The sequence below is a fragment of the Alligator sinensis genome, unplaced genomic scaffold (genome assembly GCF_000455745.1).
Source record: "Alligator sinensis unplaced genomic scaffold, ASM45574v1 scaffold370_1, whole genome shotgun sequence".
Classification (NCBI taxonomy): Eukaryota; Metazoa; Chordata; order Crocodylia; family Alligatoridae; genus Alligator; species Alligator sinensis.
The window spans coordinates 759,651-771,279 of record NW_005842128.1 but is presented as its reverse complement, the minus strand read 5'-3'; the positions used below and the strand labels follow the sequence as shown (position 1 = coordinate 771,279).

The 11,629-nt window shown below is 40.7% G+C and overlaps 1 protein-coding gene across 6 annotated transcripts in view; it reads left to right on the top strand.

Moving 5' to 3' along the window:
* DIP2C (disco interacting protein 2 homolog C) overlaps window positions 1–11,629 on the top strand; it is a 203,134-nt gene that overhangs the window by 50,449 nt on the left and 141,056 nt on the right. For all 6 annotated transcript variants that reach the window (XR_003094383.1, XM_025205760.1, XM_025205758.1 and 3 more), the window contains 3 exons: window positions 6,275–6,406; window positions 8,440–8,559; window positions 9,562–9,759. Coding sequence is in view for 5 of the 6 variants with exons in the window: in XM_025205760.1 (XP_025061545.1) it covers window positions 6,275–6,406; window positions 8,440–8,559; window positions 9,562–9,759 (450 nt within the window). In the remaining variant the exon portion in view is untranslated. The remainder of the gene's footprint in view (window positions 1–6,274; window positions 6,407–8,439; window positions 8,560–9,561; window positions 9,760–11,629) is intronic.

The following is an 11,629-nucleotide window of genomic DNA, read 5'->3' as shown; positions in this document are numbered from 1 at the left end:
GGAGTTGGCTTGGCGACCCTCCCCCGAGAGGTCCGGGTAATGGAAGTCACCCAGGACAACCATGGTCCTGGAGCAGGCTGCCTCAGCCAGTTCCTGGGCAAACTCCTGGTCAAGCTCAGGACTTTGGGTGGGAGGTCTGTAATAGACTCCCACCATTGTGTCCCCTGTGCCGTGTTCCCCATGGATTTTAACCCAGAGGGTCTCCAGCCGTCCACCCTGGTTGCCAATATTGGCTTGCAGGGACGTGTAGCTTTCCTTAACATAGAGAGCTACCCCCCCGCCCCTTTTCTCTACACGATCCCTCCTGTACAGGGTATAGCCATCTATCCCCGTGGTCCAGTCATGGGTGGAGTCCCACCAGGTCTCCGTTATCCCTATGACATCGTAATTATTTGCACTGAGCAGGAGGATGAGCTCCTCCTGCTTATTCCCCAAGCTCCTGGCATTAGTGTACAGGCAGGCAAGTGCCTCCTGGGGGGCTCCTTCCTTGCACACAGATTTTACCAGGGCTGGGGCAGGGGTGGGCTCCCTGAAGCGCCGTGATCTGCTGGCTTTGCAAGGATTGCTCAGCGGGCCAGCAGTGACGGTAGTCCCCCCGTCCCCCAACGGGCTTAGTTTAAAGCCCGGTGGAGCAGGTCAGCCTGCAACCGCCACATATTGAAGGACTGCAACCACCACATATTTGCATATCATGTTAAGTGGCAGCTAAAAATGCTTTAAAAAAAAAGATAAAATACTTCTGCAAAATAATAATGGTACCTGTGCCAGAACAACCAGAGTCAAGGCTAGAATGGGACCACTTTGTGGGGGCCGAATAAGGAAACATGCACCCACGTAAGCTTGCATCTTTAAAAATAAGCTTTTATGAAGCACAGATGCTCTTTCATAAAGCTAATATAGCATGCAATGAAAATATTTTTCTCAATGCTTACATGTGCAAAGCCCCAGTTTTTAGTCTAAGAAAATGAGCTCCTTTCCAAGGTAGTCAGCTGCTGAATGCAACTAGAATTTAATATCAAGAGCAGTAAAAGTAATATGTGCACAGCAAAACAAAATAGGAAGGGTCTAATAATTGAATAGACAGTAAGTACATGTCAGTTTTACTTCTTGCTTAAGTCTTAGATGTGTTCGGTGCAGTGCAGTTGCCTAATGCTAAGTTTTTTCTGAAATAGCTGTTATGCTTTTATATTATGAAGAGGGACTCACTAAAAGATATTTGGTGGTAATGTTTTAGCAAAGCGTCATTGAAAAGGAACTTTGCAAGTTGGGGAGCATATAATTTGGCCAAGAAATTTCTAGTATTCTAAGGGAATGGGCTATTTAATTAAGAAGAGCACAAAACAGACTGAAGGCAGCTTGCCAGTGAACAAGCAAATCAGCATATTAACCGGGGGGGGCTGCTCTCTCTTTGAGGTACAGGCTGAAGGGTTATGTAACTTGAAAAAAAGGGTCTTGGTCCTGCTTCTATATGCCTCACATGTGTCTTTCATTTGAAAATCAAGGGCCTCTTTCCAAATTAAAGGCAACTTAGGTTTCTTATAAAATTAATATGTGAACATGTGCCACAAGGAATAGCTGACGCCTCTGTGACAACCTTCAAATTCTTCTGCATTCTGACAGTGGTACACAGAGCCGATTCATGGTGTTGCACGTTTCCTGGATAATATGCAGCCAGAAGAACTTCAGTTGACTCAGGATGAGTAGAGCCATGGCCCTAAGCATCCCGTCCGCATCAACCAACAGAGCTGGCCTGTCAGAAGAAAGTAATGGTGCTTCTCCAGAGCCCCTGGAAGCATTGTGATTGCCCACTATACAATACTTCCATTAGTTCCACAAAGAGATTACTCTGTGACTGCTCTTTCTTCTCCAAATGTGGGACTGAGTCAGTATGTCATAATCTCTTTTAAATGAATTTGCACTGAGCTACTATCTCTTTTTCCCTTGGCAAAATGGTGGTAAATTATATAATTCCAGTGGTACGAATAAGTGGAGTCTTAACTGGGAGCAGCTGTTCAGGCTGTGATCTTATAACACAAGAAGATTGAAAAAGATGGGAAGAGAAGATGACGCAAAGATGTATATTTTGTAGAAGAAAGGCTTTGAAGTCCTATAGCTGTCACTGCCCTTACTTTTTCATCAGTGTGTGTGTCAGGTTCATTATTCTTAACTCTGAAACTCAAATGCTGCTTCAGGTTATCTGATGCGAAGGCTGGGCAGATATTATACGGATTACATCAGTGGCTTAATTTAGACCCTCCTATCTGAATAAATGCTACATTTCATCGTCAGGGATTTCACTTGCACTCGGGGCAGACTAGCCAGTGATGGCACTTCATTGTGAGAGAGGTTGCCATAGGCTAGGGGGCTTGTCTATTGGATATGGGTTAGGGGGTTCCTAGAAGAGTTGGGAATTTGGTGGTGGGGCCCACTTCTGTTATCTGGGGTAGAGAACTACACTGGGGATGTGTGTTGGTGGTGGGGAGCAAGCAACAGCTACAGTAATGCTCACAGATCCCACTGCCGCATTCAGATCTGGCCTGCAAGGAGCCCTGCGTTCTGGATCCAGCGCTCAAAGAACTCTGCTGTCTGGATTTTGTCAAGGGAGGGTGGGACAGGTGCATTTGACACTGCTGCTCTAGACTGTCCAACAAGAAGGCCATTCACAAAAGGAAAAGAAACAGACAGAAGCAGCCTCTGTTTGGTACTTCATTATTATGGGGTGGGCGGGTAGGGGGCAGGGAGGTGTTAATCCAAACAGTTCAGTAACCCTGGCAGGAGTGGAGCATTTTAGAATCAGAGAAATGGAAAGACAGTGATTTAAACAGCAATATAAGGGCAAGAGAGCAGAGGTGGATATAACAAACAGATAGGAGAAGATATTTATGGCACATTATTCTGATCTTCATTCGTACAGAAACAGAACCATGCACTGCAGATCCCTGATAATCCAAGTGGAGCTGCTTTTCTTCTACCATTCTTCCAAGAACTATGCTTTCCCCTGGAAGTGATATTACAGTAACTTATTGCTCTTATGGCATGCACCCAATAACAAGGAGATTTACTTGGACAGGAGGAGTTACTGCTGCGTGCGAGCATCATCAATAGTTCCAGGTCTTTCGCCCAAGCCTTGGGCTGCACAGGAGAATCAGGCATGCAAAGCAGTAATTCTTTGTGTGTCCCTTTTGTTTCTACTTCTTGTGCTAAAGAATCTGTCAAAATTAGAGTGGTTTGTGGAATAGTCTAATACTGTTGTGATTACAAATTCTGAAGTTACCGTTACTGCTTCACAGCCTACTCATCACCGTGCCCCATGGGATGGTATCTGGACCCAACTAACATTGCTTTGACCTTGTCATCACTGCCTTGTCATCAGCATACCTTGTCATCACTGCCTAAATTATCCCAGTACCAAAGTTTGGAAGAAATACTTGAACTTAAACATGTATTTGATTTGTTGCATACAATCTTAAGGGTATTCAAGCTTACCACTGTTAAAATGTTATCTATTACTTGACATTTTAAACCCAGCTTCAAAAAATACTCCCTTATATCAATAATATATTAAAATTAATTATGTCCTTAGTCATAATCTCCTATCCAATGTATTAGCAGATGTGTGCTTTCTGATTGGCTCAGTTATTGGATAATTCAATCACTGATTATAAAAGTAAGAATGACCAAATATTGCCCTGAAAATATGAGTCACGGATGAAATAATTCATAGAATCGTAGAAAATTAGGTCTGGAAGGGACCTCAGGAGTCATGTAGTCCAGCCTTCTGCTCAAAGCGGGACCATCCCCAACTAGATCATTATAGCCAGGACTTTGTCAAGCCAGGCCTCAAAAACCTTCAAGGATGGAGATTCCACCACTGCTCTAGGTAACCCATTCCAGTACTTCACCACCGTCCTAGTGAGACAGTTTTTCCTAATATCCAGCTTAAACCTCTCTTGCTGCAACTTGAGACCGTTGCTACTTGTTCTGTCATCTGCCACCACAGAGAACAGTCCAGCTCCATCCTCTTTGGAACCCCCTTCAGGTAGTTAAAGGCTGCTCTCAGCCTCTCCTCAGAAGTCATGTGCCCCAGCTCCCTAACCATTTCCATTGCCCTACGCTGGACTTTCTCCAACTTGTCCACATCCTTTCCATAGTGGGGGGCCCAAAACTGGACACGGTACTCCAGATGTGGTCTCGCCAGTGCAAAATAAAGGGGAATAATTACTTCTAGCTACGCTCCTACTAATGTAGTCCAGTATACTTCTAGCTGTCTTGGCAACAAGGGCACATTGTGGGCTCATATTCAGCTTATTGTCCACTGTGACCCCCCCAGGTCATTTTCTGCAGAGCTGCTGCCCAGGCAGTCAGCCCCCAGTCTGTCTTGGTGCATGGGATTGTTTTGATTAAGTGCAGGACTCTGCACTTGTCCTTGTTGAACCTTATGAGATTTCTTATGTGCATTTCAAGCACAAGACATTTACTGCATAAATGGTCAGAATTTTTTAAGGTACTCTGAGCCCAAAAAATCCTATCTGCATCCCATCTGCATCAGATGGTTATTGAAACTGAAGCTGTAAACTAGATGAACATGAACTAAAGAAAAGAGCAATATGTTGCCCCCTTGTAAAGCTACTTGCTTTGGCATTTTCATTAAAATAACTTTATAAACGATACATTTATTGATATGTACTATCAATTTTTGTTTCTTTACAAGCCTTTAAAAACATTTCTAAGAAGCACTGTGCATTTCCGTATTGTGCTAATGTATATGCAGGATAGTTACTGGACAAGTTGGATAAAAACTAAAAGGTTTTTAGGGAACATTTACATTTATATTGAGTAGCAAGAATGTTAATCACTTGTCATATTCTAATGTTTTTGTCATGCAATTGTAATATAGAGTTAGATGGTGTCTAGAATGTGTATTCATCTTGGATAATTATTTTGCATTTATTTGGACTATACATGCATTTTAGGACACTGGAAATACAGTACTTTCAACTCGTTTACAGATTTAATTTATATATAAAAAGTATAAGCAAATCTTTCTATTACAAAACTCAGAAGAGGACAAAGCTTTCAGGTAATGAGCAAGTTGCAAGTGTAGTTGAGGCAAATGCACTATATTTTTAAATAGTGGAGTCAAACTGATTTATCCAGAATACTTGCCATTTTAAAAGGGCTGATACAATCTTCATCAATCTGATTTTGTTCTTTTTCATTTTAGAGGAAATAGTAAAAGGTTTTATCTATTTTTGTATCTTGAGAACTGCTGGTGATCATTTATTTTATTAAATAGAAAATATTGTTAAACACTAATTGAGTTTGTCTACCTACTCTAATGCTGCTAAAAACATGGAAAAAAATTCATTGACACAACCAGGAATACATTGCAAATCTGTAGGTAACACAGAGTCAAACTTTAGAACATCTGAAAATAAGCTGTGGAAGCACGCTGAGTTACCAAGCTGTGAAAAAGGGAGATTAGTTTTCTGGAATTGTTCAGTAACGTCATGAGTCAGATCAAATCATGTTTGCTTTCTGGAAGCTAAGAGTGTTTTTGTGGATGAATTGAAATAGCTCAATCTAAAAATAGTAATCAAGCAAGTGTCCACGCACAGTGTAACACTCATGTTTCTTTAAATTCTATTGCATTCTTCCGGATTTATTTCACCATCATGCCTTGATTGAAAAATGTTGATGTACCAGTAAATTCTTTTTGGAAATTGAAACTGTTGGAATCGAAACGCTGAGATTGTAAAACTGGTCTACATTGCCAGTTTTATGTGATGGAACTTAACATGTTGTGATTTTCTTCTATTTTGATTATTGAAGAAATAATCCATCAGAAGTATATATGTTTAGGTTTGTTTCTAACTGGAGTTGGCCACAAACTTCAACCTAACTTAAATATAAAAGGAGGAAGGGGCAACAGCCTGATAATGTCACACTCTGTACTTCTTTTCTGAGCTTTTAGACATCTAAGTAATATAAGCAATGTTAGGCACTGACAGCTGAGGTGGGACACAGTTTTCTGGGCAGCTTATGAATGTATTAATTTTAAGACAAGCAAGGAATTTTGTGAGTGATAATTTTATTGGAGTAGCTGCTAGGATTTTATGTCAATAGCTAGGATTGACATAAAAGCTTGCCGTTAAGAATTTTTCAGTAGTTGTATAAGAAAACACAAGTAGTATCCCTCCTCTGTTTCCCCAACCCTCTTCTCCCCTTCATATCTAGAGAGATGTGATTAAACCTGTTAACTTATTTTTCACAGAAAATCATTCTGCCCCTCCAGATGTTACCACTTACACCTCAGAGCACTCAATACAAGTAGAAAGACCACAAGGATCCACAGCACGGGTGGCACCAAAGTATGGCAATGCTGAACTTATGGAAACTGGTGATGGTATGTCACAAATAATTGTTTTTCTCTTAAATATTGTGACTTCCCCCTCTTGAGTGGTCAATTGTACACACTTGCTCCTTGTTTTCTTTGGCCACACAGCAGGTATAGTATTTTTATAAGTCCTAAAATAAACTGGTACATGTGAAATCAAGATAGAGAAATGATTCTTTATCAGTTGAGCTGATTCCTTTAGAAATTGCTTGCAAACTTCAGCAAAATAAAGTTGAAAATTCCTCTGGGGTATGGACAGATGAAAAAAATCATACTAAATTGAATGGATGAATGAAACAAGGCTAGGCAACTATGGTTTAGCTCCTGCTTGCTGCAGGTAGGAGTGGACACAAGAAACAAATACTGTGGATCAGCACACGAAGTCCCTGGACACACATCTGTAAGTCTGTCTATACCCTAGAATTTACTTTTACTGTGCATGCAGAAGAAAAGCTACACCATTTTCAAATGGCATAATATAGGCTATACGAAGAGGGTGCATCTTAAAGTTACTTTTGTGCAAAAAAAATTGTTTTGAGTAGTGTTTTGAAAAACAGTTATTTGTAAAACCTTCCTTATTGCTCCATTTCCTAAAATGGATTAAACATGATTCTGGCAAAGGTGGGGATTTTGAAACCAAGTGTATTATGTATACGCTTAACAGCTTCAACTATGAAAAGCACAATTTGTATTATACGGTAAAAATATTGGAGCCAGCCCTTGAGAAGGGGCAGGAAGGTGACCCATTTGCAATGCTATGGGAGGCTAGATCAGGAGCCACCTATGTTGCAGAGGTGAGATGCTCGGTCTAGAACAAGAAAAGGGGAAGGTACTTGTTGGGATCATATTATACAAGTGCCCAGTGGCTTTTACTTGGAACTGTATTTTGCTGTTAATTTTGCAGTTAAGCACCTTTACCTATTGGCCAATGAAATTCACTGTGAGGATCTCAGTGTTAGTTAAAATGAAGTAGCATGAGAAGAGCATGGGCCAGTTCAACCTAAAATAAATAGGAAGTTGAAAAACACCTGTGACCTGGTTTTCTTGCTGACTGGATCCCTATTTGCAGCTGCAGTGAGGTGAAAGCTATATAATTAGGCAATGTTGATCTGGCTAGTAGATGAGAGAGCAGCCCATGGCTTGAGTCCTGTTTTTCTGCTAGCCATCACCAGAGCCATCTAGAAGATTTCTAAAATTTGTTTCTAGGAAACATGTACTTACTGTGCTTCTTTTCCCAAATCTGCATGTTATTTCCTTCTAACTTAAAACAATTTCACTCTGACATTGTGTGTGCACTTTGTTTTTTTTATTAAATTTAAAGCAGACTTTGTTCCTTTTGATGCATGAATCTGTATGTCTTCATGTTGAATACTTTAATGCTGAGTCAGTATATAGCATGAAACTGTAGTTGTGGTGGCATTGCAGAATGGCTAGAAATAGACATCACCAAGTGGATCAGCTCTGATGGGATGTGTCCCAACACAGCTGATCCACTTGATTGGGTGAAATACATGTCGCCCTTTGTCCCACCCACTGATCCTGTGGGACATTGGGTGATGTAGTTCCGTCTTAAAGAGACATCCCTAGGGAGATTCCCCAGGGCACGTCTGTAAGCTGGGAAAGCCAGGCGGGCAGTGCTGGGGCTTGAGAGGTGCTGTCTTGAATGGGAATTCCTGGGCATGCAGGATTGGGCTCTTCAAGCCTAAGGAGCACCTGTCTGGGGCAGCTGGAGAGCATGGGCAGCTCTGGGTTGCCCTTGCTCTTATACCTTAAAGCAAACAGATATCCACCGCTAAATAGTGGCAGAAATTGTTACCACCTATGTCGTGGCACTAAATTTTAGGCATTTGTAATGAAATATGGGGCATGGATGTCTGTTTGCTTGACCTTTGTGCCACCATAAAAATTGTTATGGTGGCACAAGGGCAATGTCTGTTTCCACTCTTGTAGTCTTTTTTTTTTCCCTATCCCCCTCCCCCTTACCATGTGGAGCCATGCAGCTTAGCAGCCTACTGATATCTCCATTGATCCCTATTCTGCAGGAGTACCAGTGAGCAGCAGAGTGTCAGCAAAGATTCAACAGCTGGTCAATACCCTAAAACGGCCTAAACGACCACCATTACGAGAGTTCTTTGTAGATGACTTTGAGGAATTGTTAGAAGGTAAAATGACTGTTTTTCAAAAGGTTTTGGGTACCTCTTTCTCACACACTGTAAAATGTTTCTTCATTTGTCTTCTACCATTTTGCTTTGTAAAAGTGAAGTAAACCCTTGCTGGTGGTGACCACAGAATCTGCTTATGATGAACCTGAAAATAGTGCAGTGAAATCAAAGATCCATATTGTTTGCCCTGCACATAGAGTAGAGTGGTTAGAGTTCACTCTTGCTTTGTGTATCAGCAAAGGTGGGGGAAAAGCCTGTGCCCTAAAAACACTTACTGTGTATAACATCATTTCCTTTCATACAGCTGGATCAATGTGAAAGACCCAGTTATGAAGGAAGTAGAGTAAGAAGAATATGTTAAATGTTGGTCAATAAAGTACTGAAAATACTAACTAGAAGTCAATGAATATATAGTTTTATTTAAAGATTTACAGCTGCTGACTATATGCTTTGAATATAAAGATTTGCAAGTTACATTGATTTAATAAAAATTATAGCAAAACATTGTAATAGGGTGTAACTTTAATTGGTGTATTTTGATGAGTTATTTCCATTTTCTAATAATTCTGTGGTTCACTTTATTGCTACATTTTCTCAAAGAAAAAACAAGTTTTCTATCTTGCAGCTTTACCTTGTTGATTTTTCAGTAGATACAGTTTTTGTCTTTCTCAAAGAGTAACTTTGCATAAAGTAGCATGAATAAGTAATTCCTTTTTCTATTATTAGTATAGTAAGTGTAAGGCTAAGCACATGCATTCCTGAGACATTTATTAATTAATGAAGAATGGAAAGTTAGGAGGAGATTATCTTACTGTACTTCTCCATAACTTGTTCACTTACGTACAGTGCTGATATACAAAATGACCATTGTGTCCTTCATACCTTTTAACATTTTATTGTGTTCAAGTTATTTTACAAAAGTAAGGTATTTTCTTGGTTCTGCAGTTATAAACAACAGTAGAGAATTTATTTGGTAACTCTATATCTTTTCATAATCATAAGTTCAACAGCCAGATCCAAATCAACCAAAGCCAGAGGGAGCTCAGATGTTGGCTATGCGTGGGGAACAATTGGGTGTAGTTACAAATTGGCCGCCATCTCTAGAAGCAGCATTGCAGCGATGGGGGACCATTTCACCAAAAGCTCCTTGCCTAACCACTATGGACACAAATGGGAAACCACTGTACATTCTCACTTATGGTGAGTAACCTGTTAAACTTCTTCAGTGGGGGGTTGTTATGTTAAAAACTAATATTATTTCTGCTGCATTTTTGGCTGTAGCAAAATATATGGGGTGCTGTTGGTCTTGAGTGCTTATTGTGTGGGAAGGACAACTTTCTGAATATATGAAAGGCTACAATGTAACTTGTTTGTGGGAGGGGGGAAACTGAGTTGATAGCAACAAGGACTGTTAGATTATAAAATAAACCCATATTTATATGGATGTGAATACACTATCCTTACATATTGTACTAGATTTTACAGAAAGAAGACATTCAGGTCTGTTTAGTTGATCAGCTCTACCAACTTCCTCAAAAACACAATATGAGTGCATCTTTCTAATAGGAATTAACTGAAATGTTAGTAATGATAATCTGAATGACTCTTCCTAGCATGCCTCTGAATACGAGCTTGCATGTCATGATGTAGACTTCCAGCATCTATTGCACTGTGAACTGTGGTAATTATAACTGGAGATATAACTGACAATCTGTTGCAATAGCAAAAAGCCAAAAAATCTTTCATATAAGGACATCTCTTCAACAGTTTCCATTTTAGTTTCTAATTATGGAATGTGCTGGTGATACGCAGAGCAACACTTGCAGGTGCTTTATACTTTAAAACACACAAAAAAGAATCTACATTTTGTTGTATTTCATTTAATATGGAGTAAACCAGAGTTTAGAATTCCTGGTCTCTAGCTCCCTAGCTTGGCAAGCTGTTGAACATGCTTGCCGTAAATATGGAGAAAGGCTGGTAGAAGCATAAGAACGTTTAGGATTTAAAGTTCAGATGCTGTCTGTGCCAATCCAGCTGAAAGATGAGCCTGCCTACACTGAACATGCATATAAAGAGAACAAAAATAACTGAGCTCGGGAGGCAAACCTATGATTCACTGCTGCTCCAGATCTTCTTTGAGTAGGTTTATTTGCAACTGAGAAAAATATCCAAAAATATGTGAAATAAAATAGAACCCTGTTGTTTTCTACTGAAAGCACCTTCATACCCAGTTTAATTTACTCATTGTGACCCCAGCTATTGCTGGATGTGGGCACCACCCCCTTTTCCCCCCCGCCAGCCCTGTAGCTCCCCATGACCCTGCAGCTCCCCCGCCCCCTGCACTCTACTGGGCAAGTGACTACACTGGCAGACCAGTGGAATTGGACCAGGACCAGGACCAGGTCCTGCAGGACCAGGACTGGGCTCCCTGGAGAAAACTGAAGCAAAAGTCCCAGATTGGCCTGGACCTTCCCATACATGCCTGACTCCTGACTTAGAAGCTGGGCACATGCAGCCAGGTTCCCACCAATTCAGGACTTTTGCTTCAATTCTCTCCAATTGCTGGGATGCCAAGACACGCTCTGAAATCTGGGACTGTCCTGGCCAGTCCAGGACGTACGGTCACCCACACCCAAGAGGTCTAAGCAAAGAGGTATTTTTATATGACAGAGAGGAGTAGGAAGAGAGAGCAGGGCATTTTACTAAATAAATTAACCTGCTTCTTTAATCAGTACTGCAGTGCACCGAAGTTCTTTTGCAATTATTTCTATTTTAGGGTAAGATTATTTCAAAGAAATTTTCCTAAACCTCCCAAAATTCATTTCCTGCACTTCTTAATGGTAGTATGACATTGTCTACAAAATTCTTAGGCCTTCTCTGCCATTCAGTTCCAGGAAATAGTCTTGGATTTTTAAACAGGCACATAGTTAGAATCAAGTAAGTCTCATGCACCATTGTGCTATATCAATTCATGTGTGTATATATAGGGTTGAGCATGGTTTGGCAAGAACACTCCAGTATTCCATAGGCTGGTCCCAGCCAGCTCGTTAAAATCCCAGGCCGGAGTTCA